The sequence below is a fragment of the Eleginops maclovinus genome, chromosome 10 (genome assembly GCF_036324505.1).
Source record: "Eleginops maclovinus isolate JMC-PN-2008 ecotype Puerto Natales chromosome 10, JC_Emac_rtc_rv5, whole genome shotgun sequence".
NCBI lineage: Eukaryota > Metazoa > Chordata > Actinopteri > Perciformes > Eleginopidae > Eleginops > Eleginops maclovinus.
The window spans coordinates 887,821-902,339 of NC_086358.1; the positions used below are offsets into that span (position 1 = coordinate 887,821).

Consider the following 14,519-nt stretch of genomic DNA (forward strand, 5'->3'; position numbering starts at 1 on the left):
ATATAAATTATTCAGATTCCCAAACAAGAAGTTGTGTGTGTGTGTGTGTGTGTGTGTGTGTGTGTGTGTGTGTGTGTGTGTGTGTGTGTGTCTGACCTTGCGGATGCCCTCTGAGGGGCTGGACACGGAGTAGTCCTGCCCGTTGTTCCGGCTGACCGTCCTCCACAGCTCGGCGTACGTGCTGTCCTGCTCCAGAGGGTTGGTGCCTTTGTTCCGGAAGTAATCGTAGACCGCCGAGTCCCGGACCGTGCCGTAGTCCACCTCCATCTGACGGGCCAGATCCTGGAAGGACCTGCACGGTAAACAACAACAACAACAACAACAACAACAACACAAGCTGTCAACGTTTGAAGGAACTAGAGTTAAAACTAAATCCAATTAATGCACGCTTTTTGGGACAACTGTTTAAATAAAGATTCACAGGAGAGACAGGTGAGATAGAGGGGAGACGGGTGAGACAGGTGAGATAGAGGGGAGACGGGTGAGACAGGTGAGATAGAGGGGAGACGGGTGGGACAGGTGAGATAGAGGGGAGACGGGTGAGACAGGTGAGATAGAGGGGAGACAGGTGAGACAGGTGAGATAGAGGGGAGCCAGGTGAGACAGGTGAGATAGAGGGGAGACAGGTGAGATAGAGGGGAGACAGGTGAGACAGGTGAGATAGAGGGGAGCCAGGTGAGACAGGTGAGATAGAGGGGAGACAGGTGAGACAGGTGAGATAGAGGGGAGACAGGTGAGATAGAGGGGAGACAGGTGAGACAGGTGAGATAGAGGGGAGCCAGGTGAGACAGGTGAGATAGAGGGGAGACAGGTGAGATAGAGGGGAGCCAGGTGAGACAGGTGAGATAGAGGGGAGACAGGTGAGACAGGTGAGATAGAGGGGAGACGGGTGAGACAGATGAGATAGAGGGGAGCCAGGTGAGACAGGTGAGATAGAGGGGAGACGGGTGAGACAGATGAGATAGAGGGGAGCCAGGTGAGACAGGTGAGATAGAGGGGAGACGGGTGAGACAGGTGAGATAGAGGGGAGACAGGTGAGATAGAGGGGAGACAGGTGAGACAGGTGAGATAGAGGGGAGACAGGTGAGACAGGTGAGACAGGTGAGATAGAGGGGAGACAGGTGAGACAGGTGAGATAGAGGGGAGACAGGTGAGATAGAGGGGAGACAGGTGAGACAGGTGAGATAGAGGGGAGCCAGGTGAGACAGGTGAGATAGAGGGGAGACAGGTGAGACAGGTGAGATAGAGGGGAGACGGGTGAGACAGATGAGATAGAGGGGAGCCAGGTGAGACAGGTGAGATAGAGGGGAGACGGGTGAGACAGGTGAGATAGAGGGGAGACGGGTGAGATAGAGGGGAGACAGGTGAGACAGGTGAGATAGAGGGGAGCCAGGTGAGACAGGTGAGATAGAGGGGAGACAGGTGAGATAGAGGGGAGACAGGTGAGACAGGTGAGATAGAGGGGAGCCAGGTGAGACAGGTGAGATAGAGGGGAGACAGGTGAGACAGGTGAGATAGAGGGGAGACGGGTGAGACAGATGAGATAGAGGGGAGCCAGGTGAGACAGGTGAGATAGAGGGGAGACAGGTGAGACAGGTGAGATAGAGGGGAGACAGGTGAGATAGAGGGGAGACAGGTGAGATAGAGGGGAGACATGTTAGAAAGGAGAGACAGCAGAGACAGGTGAGACAGGCAGCAGTAATCACAGCTCAGTCTGACGGAGGACGGAATCTGGAACAGATTCTGCTCTCTGTTTGGACTTCAGATAGTCCGTCACATGATTTGTGATCACACACACACACACACACACACACACACACACACACACACACACACACACACACACACACACACACACACACACACACACACACACACACACACACACACACACACACACACACACACACACACACACACACAGAACTAGATCTAAGGGAACATTATGTATTATACAGATTATAAACATTAACCTTTATTAAATAATAGTTCTATAAAAACCACAAAAAAAATCAACTAAAAAGGAAAAGATCTGAAAATGTAACTGAATAAAAAGATACCTTTAAATAACAAACTGCGTTTTCTACTAAAATACACTTCAGGTCCAAATTAGGCCCCGCCCCATTTTCAGGTCTTAAAGCTGCTGAGTCATATATCGCACCTCCAACAACAAATAGATCCAGAGCTCCGGTTCCTTTACTTCCTCTCCAGAAAAAAGGAGAGTAAAGAAAGGATCAGAAATCTCAGTCTCAGTGTCAGCCTGCTGCCTGCCACTCGTCCCCTGCAGACCGACCGGACATCCATCCCATATTTATTCTCCGTAAGCTATCTCTGCCGCCTGACCAGACATCTGACCCCACCTCCATATCTCTGGACTCAGTAAACCCTTTCTGATCCACAGAGAGATTGTTCTCTGGCATCACTTTAACATTTTAGGGGGGAAATCTTTATTTGAGGTTGAGTTTACGTTTGTCTGCAGGATTATGGATCCCATTTTAAAGACATTTGGGTAAGATGTGCAACATACTGCGAGGAACCACACATTGAAATCTGAAGCGGATGCAGATCCCGGCACTGATGCATTACTTCTCACTTGGAATTGGCAGCTACTGCACGGCTTTAATGGAGTTAATGGAGGTTTGCACGCTCCGAGAGCCCTCAGGATTATTTCATGGACTTTTTTACTATCATAACATTAATATCCTGCAGCTTATGAAGCCATTTCCAAACCTCCCGCAGTGTGCAGAGCAGCAGCTGGAGATCAGGACTCATAAAGCCCTACATGTGTAAAATAGAGGTGAACATGGGAGGAGCGTGAGCGGCTACACAGCGAGGAGATGGAAGTCCGTTAGAAGGAAAGACCCCCCCCGTGTTAAAGAAGTCTACATCTCATGCAAATCTGCACTTCAGCATGCATGGAATGTCTATAAACGCCTCGTCCCGCACTCTGCCTTTACTCCTGAACGCTGATGGAAGTGTCAGCTCGGATTTGATCCTGAGACGGGGAAATAGATGGAAGAGGAAGGAGTGTGCCTTTAGATGGGAGATGAGAGGTAACATTATTTATTCATACACAAGATAAATTGGTACAAAAAATAAGTCTGTGTTCCCGAGCTGCGTTTGATTTCCGTCGAGTGTGTGCCGGTGCATTCAGTGCGGAGAGGAACGCGTTGCTTTGCCACTCAGAGGACGCAGATAAAGAGATGACTCTGCATTTATTACCGGCTCTGACCGCGCTGCGTGGAAATAAAAAGTCCTGACAGTTAAACAGAGTGAAGAGAGGCTGCAGGAGAAGGGAGGCGCCGGGGTGGCACCCTCACTAGGTGCCTGAACCACCTCAACTGGCTCCTTTCAACGCGAAGGAGCAGCGGTTTACTCCGAGTCCCTCCCGGAGGAATGAACTTCTCACCTTATCCCTAAGGGAGATGCCAGCCACCCTGCGGAGAAATCCCATTTCGGCCGCTTGTATCCGCGATCTCGTTCTTTCGGTCCTGACCCATCCTTCATGACCATAGGTGAGGGTAGGAACGGCCCATCTCACACTCCATTGTTCCCTCACTCGAGAACAAGACCCCGAGATACTTGAACTCCTTCACTTGGGGTAAGGCCTCATTCCCTACCTGGAGTGGACAGTCCATCGGTTTCCTGCTGAGAACCATGGCCTCAGATTTGGAGGTGCTGATCCTCATCCCAGCCGCTTCACACTCGGCCGCGAAGTGATCCAGTGAGTGCTGAAGGTCACAGACCGATGAAGCCATTAGGACCACATCATCTGCAAACAGCAGTGGTGCAATCCTTAGCCCACCGAACTGCAAACCCCCTCCCCCACGACTACGCCTCGAAATCCTGTCCCTGAATATCACAAACAGGATTGGTGACAAAGCGCAGCCCTGGCGGAGGCCAACCCTCACCGGAAATCGGTCCGACGTGCTACCGAGGACCCGGACACAGCTCTCGCTTTGGGAGTACAGAGATTGGATGGCCCTGAGTAGAGACCCCCTCACCCCATACTCTCGCAGCACCTCCCACAGTATCTCCCTGGGAACCCGGTCATACGCCTTCTCCAAATCCACAAAGCACATGTAGACCGGATGAGCGTACTCCCAGGCCCCCTCCAGGATCCTTTCGAGAGTGAAAAGCTGGTCCGTCGTTCCACGACCAGGACGAAAACCGCATTGTTCCTCTTCAATCTGAGGTTCGACAATCGGCCGGACTCTCCTTTCCAGCACCTTAGAGTAAACTTTCCCGGGGAGGCTGAGTAATGTGATGCCTCTGTAATTGGCACACACCCTCTGATCCCCCTTTTTAAAGAGAGGAACCACCACCCCGGTCTGCCACTCCTTCGGTACTGTTTCCGACTTCCACGCAATGTTGATGAGACGTGTCAACCATGACAGTCCCTCAACACCCAGAGCCTTCAGCATTTCTGGGCGGATCTCATCCACCCCCGGGGCTTTGCCACTGTGGAGCTGTTTAACTACCTCAGTGACTTCCCCCCGTGAGATTGGAGTTGATCCCCCTTCATACTCCAGCTCCGCCTCTAACATAGAGTGCGGAGTTGTCGGATTCAGGAGTTCCTCAAAGTGTTCCTTCCACCGCCCTAACACACTATCAGTTGAGGTCAACAGCGTCCCATCCTTACTGTACACCGCTTGGATGGTTCCCTGCTTCCCCCTCCTGAGGTGTCGGACGGTTTTCCAGAACAACTTTGGTGCCGACCGAAAGTCCTTCTCCATGGCTTCTCCGAACTTCTCCCACACCCGCTGCTTTGCCTCGGCCACGGCTGAGGCTGCTGCCCTTCGGGCCCGTCGATACCTTGCAACTGCGTCAGGAGTACCCAGGGATAACATATCCCGGAAGGCCTCCTTCTTCAGTCGGCCCTCTGCTTTCACTGCCACCTTTCTGGCAGCGCACCGACCACATCGCTGTTTCCTGTAGGTGGTGGGCCCGTGGGACGGGGAAGCGGAGGTGTTGCCCACGTTGCTTTTTCAGGCTGAGACCAATTTGCCATGGGAGACCCTAACAGGAACACAAGGTTCCAGACAACACAGCCCCCAGGTTCACCGGGGCACACAAACCCTCTCCACCACGATAAGGTTTCTCAAAATGTTGACTTTCTTAATAAATAAGAGATTTTCAGAAAAAAATCAGATTTCTTTTCTTTTCAGATTTCTGACTTTTTTCAGAAAATTATAAAACTATTTTACTTTTATCTGAAATTTCTACATCCTGACATTTTTCAGAACATTCAGACTTTTTTACTTTCTATAAGGATGTCTAGAATATTATTTCCATGCAGTAGGAGACAAACACTAAAAGCTTCTGCACCTGAGATGCAAAACAGACATGATTTCTGCATTCACTAAGTGTTCCGTTGTTGTGATGCATTCAATGATTGCTGTGTATTCATCCTCCGCTGGAAATAGTCCCCAAAATGTTAGTTTTAAGTCCTTTTAAAAACCAAATAGTTAAAGACGTTGCGCCCTGAGGGGGCTGTGTGTTTCTGTCTGTGATGATTGAGAGGAGAGTCAACATGACTGTGCAGAATCGAACCGGCTGAACCTGCACCAGACGTAATTCAATGTTCCAGGAGAGCGCTGCAGGAAGCTGTGATTTACGGGGAGGAGGAGAAGGCTGTAATTTCATGAAATCACCACCTGCAAAACAGCTTCCTGATAAGAGATGTGGAAATATTAATAATTTTCCGGCTGTCTTGTTTGAGGAGCAGTTTGCATTCATGAGCAGAAGTTCATGAAGTCTTTCCTTTCATATTAACATTATTCTCCAAACTTCACACATTACTGACGGCAGGTGTTCTTTGACACAGACTTTGATCCTGATCCCCAAATTAACAACAACATTAACTTAGATCTACTTTTAGGATAGGAACTATTTTAGTTTTCCAATCGATTCTTAAAAACAACGATTGGGTGAATCTTAAGAACCTCTTGTAAATATTTCATCACATTTGGAGTTCCTCTTATTTTTAGGAACTTGAAATGCAATTCTTTATCTGCATTACGTTCATTCTTTACATTTAACAATCAAACTCAAATGTTGTGTTTCTTCAGTCTTTCTGTTAGATTTCTAGTTGTTTTAACTGGACACTTTATTTTAAAGGTCTGTTTGGTAGAGAGAAGGATATTCAGACATTTTCAGTCCTTATCCTGACTTTAAAAATAAAGAAACACTGAGTTTCCAAACTAAAAATATTCAAATCCTGAGTTTAATGTTTGTGATCTTGTCAGTAAAAGTTTGAACCGTCTGTCTTTGCTCATATCTTCTTTATTTTTGACCAGTTCACATCGTATGAATGGAAAGCCTGTCTATAGAAAATACATACGTATATAAGAACACATCTGATTATGTGGGTTAGGGTTAGAGTGAAATGTGAATTCCTCCAGATATCCCCGGCTACATCCTCTAAACTCAGCCACGTATTCACGAAGAAACAGAAATGCGTGAAGCTGTGCATGAATTGTAAATCGAGTTCAAACATTTGACCGCTTCAAAACCTCCACGTCTCTGTCCCTCCCCCCTGCAGAGCAACACGGTCAGCGTGTTCTCCAGTAAAACACGAAGGTTAGACGTACGAAACCCTCAGCGTTTAGATCACACACTCTCTGCTCTCCACATGCATTAAACACTTGAACTCTGAAGCGCTGGAGTCGAGCTTTAACGGGGAGATATGCAGGCACGGAAAATTCCCAACTCCATCGCCTCCTCTACAGCCTGCTTTTCTGTCAGATTACAGAGGATCTGCAGCTTTTCTGGAGGCTGTTTGACATCTGTTTGGGTGAAATATCGTTCTATATTCACAGAAGGCGTTTTCACCATCGGACCTTCATGCACTAAAGGAACGTACATGCATGAATGCAACCCCTTTGTCTCCTCTGTTGTTTAACACGCTGGTCAAATCTGACATCATGTTGTCTCTGCAGAAAAACTGAATTCTGGACCATCTAAGGTTAAGGTTAATAACAGTGACCAGCGCCTAATTAAAGAAGAGATCAGCTCCTCTACTCCACATTCTGCAGTTTGGTAAGATTACAGAGGACTTGCAGCTGTTTCTTGAGGTAATTTGACATCTTTTTGGGTGAAATATAGTAATATATTCACAACACTCATAAAAATAAAGGCATTGGACTGTTAGGATCTACAGGAATATCAATAACTGAATGTAGTTAACACTTTTCTTCCTCTCTGTTGTTGGTAAAATCTAAATTAATTGTACTGGTGCAGTAATGGTTTCAGACAGAGGGTGAAAAGAGGTGCAGGATGAGACACATACAGAGCTCTCTGAACATTAGAGCATGGAGACATGTCCCAGGAGAGCTCCAGGACAATAATGTGTTGAAGTCAGAGCTGCATGTGGACAGAAAACGGACAACATGTTCTCTTCTACGAAAACAACACACAGTGTGATCAGGTCTATTTAAACCCTAACGCTTCAGAGAAAAGCACGGAGGGTCCATGAGCTCCTGGGGTAATGAAGGTTCAAACCAGGAGGGAGGGGATATTCTGAGAAAAGCTATTTTCATTTCTGAGAAGAAATGAAAATAACAGACCAGTATGGATTCATCTAAAGTTTCCTTTGTCAATCCATTGAGTTTCTGGTTTATAAAATAGTGAGAATTTACCCTAAAGTGACGACTTTACAATGTTTAGTCCAAACTTCAACATTATTACTAATACATTAACATTATAAATACTATGCAGGTGGAAAAGGTGCCGATCTGGAACCATCACATGCTTTTTCAATCAATCAATTTGAAACAATTTAAATTTAAATGAGAAATGTATCCGTAAAGTAACTATAGTGTGTGTGTGTGTGTGTGTGTGTGTGTGTGTGTGTGTAAGTTACCGTATGGCGTGATCCATGCGGGACACGGTGAGGTACGCTGCCAGGTTGGCGGTGTACGACGAACACACGATGAGGGTGAAGAGCCACCAGCTGCCCATCACGATCCTGAGGGCCACAGAGCCAATCACACCGTCCCCTCCTACACACACACACACACACACACACACACACACACACACACACACACACACACACACACACACACACACACACACACACAGTTAGACCGTTGACTCTGCTACAGATGTTTGTTTTATAGAACTAATATTTAGCTTTCTTGGTTCCTTCTGCGGGAATAAAAAAGGGTATTCTGATTCTGATCTAAACTCTAGTGATTTACGAATGTTTCCAGAGCATCCGGCTCCAGGTGTGTGTTCACACTGCTGCAGGGATCCAAACTGTGACCTCTCAGGTACGGGTCGCTCTCAGCAGGTTTATCACAGAGCTAATCACAACCGTTACGACTAAAAGGTTTCCCAGCAAACCTGCCAGACCATAATAGATGCAGCTGGTAAAGTGTGTGTGTGTTCATACTGGAGTGTGTCTGCATGGATCCACCTGTGCATGTGGATGTGAAAACCCATATTTCAGTGTGTGTGCCAGTTCTTGTACTCCTATCCTTGTGAGGACTCAGAGAAAAGAGGACACTATGAGGACAGTCGTGTAGAATTGCCTTTGTTTGATTGTTTCACAGTTTGGGGATGTTTCTTTGTTTCAGTCAGCTTTTCTTTTTGTTTGTTTTTTGAATCACTAACAAGCTTTCACACGCCATATGCTTTTGTCCTGTAGGGGGAGATTTTGAGGGGCCGGTTTCTATAAGTAAGGTAATCTTTGCAAATTGGGGCGAACAAATGTGGCCAATGGTCCATTTTGAATATGGCCCACACCTGAAACTTGTGCTTGTATATATTGTACTTCTTAAATATGTAAACAAACATTACACAGAAGTATACATGTGTTAATCAGCCCACTTTTAAAAGACATTCGATCAATTCAAGTTTAAAACCTTTTCTCAAACATCTTAGTTGATTAAAAAAAGCCCAATAACTTATTTGCAAAACAAGCTTGAAATACACCCTTCATATTTCCCCTCATTATCATGAATCTGAGGCTCCTGTTTTAAGGAATGAGCTGCAAACTAAACAAATGAGACCCTATGGAGAGCAGCAGATTTTAGAAAGAGTGAAAAGTTAGAAGACATATAGCGCGTTTAAGAAAGACTACGTGACTTTCTGTTATTACTGACAGACAAATGTTCTGAACAGTAATACTCATTCCTGAGATGTAACTTTTCTGTTCTTTGTGTTAAACACCCCAACACGTCTCTATCTACAAACATTCACACACACATTCCTTCTTCACAGTGACATTTCCTGGCTGATCTAATCCTCCTCCTAATTCACCAAAGCACTTTAAAGTTTGATGTGCTTCTTTCTAAATATTTCAGATGCTGCTGTTAATCCTCCGGTGGTTATTGTTTGCCTCCCGCGTTGTTGTGTAATCCGTGAAACAGCTCCGAGTCAAACAGAAATCCATCTTTACACGGCAGATAATCTTCCCTCCGCTGCGATCAGCTGATTGATTTCAGACAGAGAGCCCAGTTAAACTCTGAGAACCATTCAGACGTTTGACTTTCAGAGGGTGTTTGTACTTCATCAGAACGCCACGCTTTACACTCTGCAGGAAACTCTAGGCTTCTCAGGAGCAGGAAAAGTCCACTCAAACAACACCACCAATATCCCTGAGCAGGCGCAGAGCAATATGCTTTAACTGAACTGCCACTTGATCCTCTCTGCAGGTTAGAGCTGTATTCTGCTCGGAATATTTTACACATTTCTGCACAAAACTACCTTTTTTAAAACGGCTTAAAAACCTGGGCTTTTTTTTCAGCATTGTTTCACTTTCTATTTTACAGCAGCTTCCTCTAATTCTGTATTCTCTCATTTTACAACTTCATTCCTCAAATTCCTTGTTTTGATTGCAATAGACTCTGACTCTAAAATGATTGAGAAACATCGATTTTTAAAAGCAACTGTCCGGGAAAAGTGAGGATCCATTTCAACGCAAGCAAGACTAACACTGAAGCTGACTCATCTGCTTAAATACTATGTGTGTGAAGAAAGGAGCTTATTTTGAAAGGGAGAGGAACTTCATATCTTTCTGCAATATTTTGTGCAGAAAACCATTTAGTAAACCCATATTCTCCCCCCCCCCCCCCTCACCTTGATGAACGAATGCCCCGTAGACGATCCAGACGGCGCTCTGCAGCGACCCTGAACCCACCACGCCGTTGGGTGGCTGTCCCTGCGGTGCATTCTGGGTAGCGGAGGAGCGCAGCGCCTGCAGCCGGTTGAGCAGGAAGATGAGGACGCCCACCACCGGGATGGCGGCGGCGATGCAGGCCCACACGGCCAGGTCGAAGGGCGCGAACAGAGAGAAGATGTTGATCTTCTCCTCGGGTTTCCTCAGCAGGATCCCCACGCTGTAGTCCAGGTAGCGCTTACTGAAGTCCACAACGTTCTCACGCTCAGGGGTGATGGTGATGGCCGACACCGCCAGGTCCGCCCTCTAAAGGTGGGGAGGAAGAGAGCCAATCAGAGACAAGGATTCGGTCTACGGGGGCCAGCAGGGACACAACACAGCTTAATGTGCACTGAAAAAAACTCATATCTTCTATTTAAACGATGGCCTCCAAACAAGATGTTCCCGTGATGTGAAATCTGTTGACATAATGCATCAGTGCACCCAGGTCAGTCAAATGGGGGAGGGGAAGAGATGTGACCCAATCAGCGACAAGGATGTATGTTTTTTGAGTAGGTGATTTATTTGTTTGTCCTAAAAAAATCTGAAGTTATTTTAAAAGAACTCCATCCCAGTTTCTATATATATATATATATATATATATTATAATATAAGTACATTATTTAAGTTAATATTATTTAAGTTAATGTACTTACATGACATTTAAATAAACAATCAAAGAAATCCGATCATGAACAGAAGCCGTGTGGATTCAAATGTGTGTATCCGAGTTTAAAAGCCCTGAGCAGTTAAATGTACTATTTTGCAGAAAGGTGCAAACCCAAAGATCCTCTTTATTTTGATATAAAACAGAATCAACTCTCCACATCGGAAACCCTTTCTGATGTCTGTATGCAACATGATGAACTTGGTTGTGATATGTAGTATTTACTTAGTGTTCATGTCCTTTGTACTCACACCAAAGTAAATGTCTTACCTTGTTAATGAGATCCCCGATCATACCGTTCCACGAGCCGTTGGGAAGCTGAGATCCATATTTACTGTCAGACACCTGTGATGACGTTTATTCAGTTTAGTAAACCAGTTCAGGACTTCAGTTCAACCCAAATCCCAGCATCCTTTTTTTGAAAAGCTCAAATTTATGAGAAAATATGAAGCTTCAACACGCCTCATGACCTCTGTATAATATGTGACACACATCATTCACCGTCCAATCAAAAGCATTGCAAAGACAGAGAGAGAAACCAAAGTTCACAGCGTGTGTGAGACCAGTCGCTCCCTCCCACCTGGTAGATCTCGTATTTGAAGCCGAGGATTTTGGCGAGGGCGTCGAGCACGTCGATGGAGAATCCTTTATATCTCTTGGGCTGACCCAGGATGTTCTCTGCCACCATCACAAAGGGATCCTCCTGCAGAGACAGGACGATGTGTTGACTCACTCTATTTGTTTACTCCAGTTACTTCACTGTGTGCAACCAAAGACACACAACTAACAGAAGCGCATGGAGCACCTGTTCAGTGTACAGGTGCTCCATACTGCGCTGTGGAAGCAATACATTCACGGCTTTGAGGGGAAATAACGAGGCAGGAAAGTATGTTGTAGGGGAGTTAAAAGGTTTAAATACGGGATACGCAATGTACAGAGTTAACCGTCCAAAATACTGGTTTTCTAGACATGAAGCTTATTGTTTTATGATACTTTCCAACCTATTTAGGATATATTCTCAATGCTAACACATTTACAAAATATATTTAATTAAAATAAAAATATGTATTTTAAACAAATTAAAAATGTATATATTTGAAATATAAAATATTATGAATAAATTGTGAAAAGTGCACAATCAAAATAATAATTCAAGTGTGTGTGTGTGTGTGTGTGTGTGTGTGTGTGTGTGTGTGTGTTGTGTGTGTGTGTGCAGAGTTTGTGCCAGAGGACTTCTCAAATGCTCATGATTACTTTTATAGATGATGCAATACAGTTTAAAGCTGTGTTGTTGCTGCATTAAGTGTGTGTGTGTGTGTGTGTGTGTGTGTGTGTGTGTGTGTGTGTGTGTGTGTGTGTGTGTGTGAGCAGGAGGTGTTTCTCCCGCAGGGTTAGGGTTTTCGTCGCGCTCGGCTCGTCTGTTTGTATCGGTTAGACTAATCTCTGACCGGAGGCAGGCCGCGGACCAACGCCTCCAGAAAAATAAAATAGTATAAAATATACATAAAGTGTGTGAGGGAGAAACTTTGAGCGGAGGAGAGTGAACGCAGACGGATAATAAAACCTCTCAGAGCTTCTTTTTATTGACGGGATTTCAGTGTGCAGTTACTGGAGTGTGTTCTGTGCTGCCGAGTGTGAGATTATTTTATTACATCAATAATTGGACGTGTTTAAAGGACACACACACACACACACACACACACACACACACACACACACACACACACACACACACACACACACACACACACACACACACACACACACACACACACACACACACACACACACACACACACACACACACACACACACACACACACACCTCTCTCAAGTTTTCAAACTATTTCCATTTCTGGTGTTCACATGGAGCTCTCTAAATCGTCCTGCAGGATTGTGGAGTTATGTCTGGTGTTGCACATGCATGTTCTCAGGGAGGAATGTTTGCTTCTCTCAGATAGTTCAACACAAAAACACACGTGTAGATAACGTGTAGATGCAACAGACGGGCAGAATATGTCGGCTGTTCTACAGTTGCAGTCAGCAGGAGACTCTCCGGACCGTGATGGGGATAAATACAGAGTACCAGACGTACCAGCAGTGTGACCACTTTGACGGTGACTCCCTGCATGCCGTTCTCGATCCGGCTCTCCTTCAGGCTGCCGTTCAGACCGTGAACCGAGTCCCAGGTAGCAAGCTGCAGGAGGATGAGGAGGAGGAGGAGGAGGAGGAGGAGGAGGAAGAGAAGCAGATCATGTAACAGACCAAACAAAACAGGAAATACTGTAAGGTATCAAACCGCGTTTCTGCACCAGTAAACAGTGAATCTATATCTGTGTGAAGGATGCAATCATCAGTGTCTGGAGCTGGGGTGACCGGCCCTCCCTCTGGAACACCCTCCTTACCATCCTTCAAACAAGCCCTCCAAACCCACCTGTTCAGACCGGCTTCTCCCCTTGGAAACCCACACCCCCCATGTCATAACTCCCCGATCAGACTGTAAAGCATCTTTGTGTGTCTTAAAAGCGCTTTACAAATAACATGTGTTTATTATCATTCATTCATTTCTTTAGGAATATCTGGAGGACCAACCATTTGTGTTTTTTTTGGGGGGGGGGGTGAATTATCGAATGTAGGTAATCCAAACCCATGCAGTACAATAACAAATGTATTACAAAGTAAACCCCATGTGTGAGTGTGTGTGAGGAAACAAAGCGAGGTGAAGCAACAGGCAGAGAAACCGTCATTAAACCGGCACCTCGCAGCTCTCAGGCGTCACATCTCACGTCCCAGAATCCTCTGCTGCAATTAAACCGCGGACAAAGAGCCCGTGAATAAAAGCTGGGGAAAATTAAGAGACATCTCCGCAGCATGCCAGCAACACACTCCATCCATGCAGCATATTTCAGCCACACACACTAAGGGAAACTGACCTAATTAGGTCCAAAAATAATAAATAATAAAGGATCCCTGTGTCTCTCTTCCTCTGAAAGGCCTCTCAGGAAAATAACTCAAAGAGCATTGTGAGTTCATTCCCTTCACACACAATGGGATCGTGTGTGTGTGTGTGTGTGTGTGTGTGTGTGTGTGTGTGTGTGTGTGTGTGTGTGTGTGTGTGTGTGTGTGTGTGTGTGTGTGTGTGTTGAGGTGTATTATGTCCTCACAAATATTTCTCTTCCCATGTGAAAGGATCCCAGTGATGTAAGAGATAAGTAATTACCAATTACTGACACCAGGAACAAAGGAATGACCTCACAACATCCAGTCTCAAACTTTGCATCACCTTTAGTCCTTTAGTCCTTTCCACTGAAGCTTTCATGAAATGACAGAAATGCCCTGAAATAATAATGATAATGAACTGGAAACACAAAGCAGCAATAGTACAAGAGCAGAGGAACAACTCCCAAATATTAGAAGTGGAGGTGTGATGATTTAAATTGTACAAAATAATTTGATAACTTTACAATTAAAACTGCATTAAATGGAGGTAACTTTGTACTGAAGGACGTTTAAAATACAAAAACACAACTCACATTTTCCTAGACTGAGTTCATAGAGAAGCTTATCTGACTGATAAAGGTTAAAGTTCATCTCAAATGTCAAGTTAGAGCCATTACTCCTTTGATTCGTCAACAACACAGCAAGATATTATTTTGTGTAATTTAGCCGGTTAGTCTAAAGCGTTTC

The 14,519-nt window shown here is 45.3% G+C and overlaps 1 protein-coding gene across 3 annotated transcripts in view; it reads right to left on the reverse strand.

Moving 5' to 3' along the window:
• LOC134871421 (glutamate receptor ionotropic, delta-1-like) overlaps window positions 1-14,519 on the reverse strand; it is a 139,070-nt gene that overhangs the window by 16,263 nt on the left and 108,288 nt on the right. For all 3 annotated transcript variants that reach the window (XM_063894203.1, XM_063894205.1, XM_063894204.1), the window contains 6 exons: window positions 12,928-13,029; window positions 11,413-11,535; window positions 11,103-11,177; window positions 10,087-10,432; window positions 7,865-8,003; window positions 97-292 (listed from right to left, as the gene is read on the reverse strand). In XM_063894203.1, the coding sequence (XP_063750273.1) occupies window positions 97-292; window positions 7,865-8,003; window positions 10,087-10,432; window positions 11,103-11,177; window positions 11,413-11,535; window positions 12,928-13,029 (981 nt within the window). The remainder of the gene's footprint in view (window positions 1-96; window positions 293-7,864; window positions 8,004-10,086; window positions 10,433-11,102; window positions 11,178-11,412; window positions 11,536-12,927; window positions 13,030-14,519) is intronic.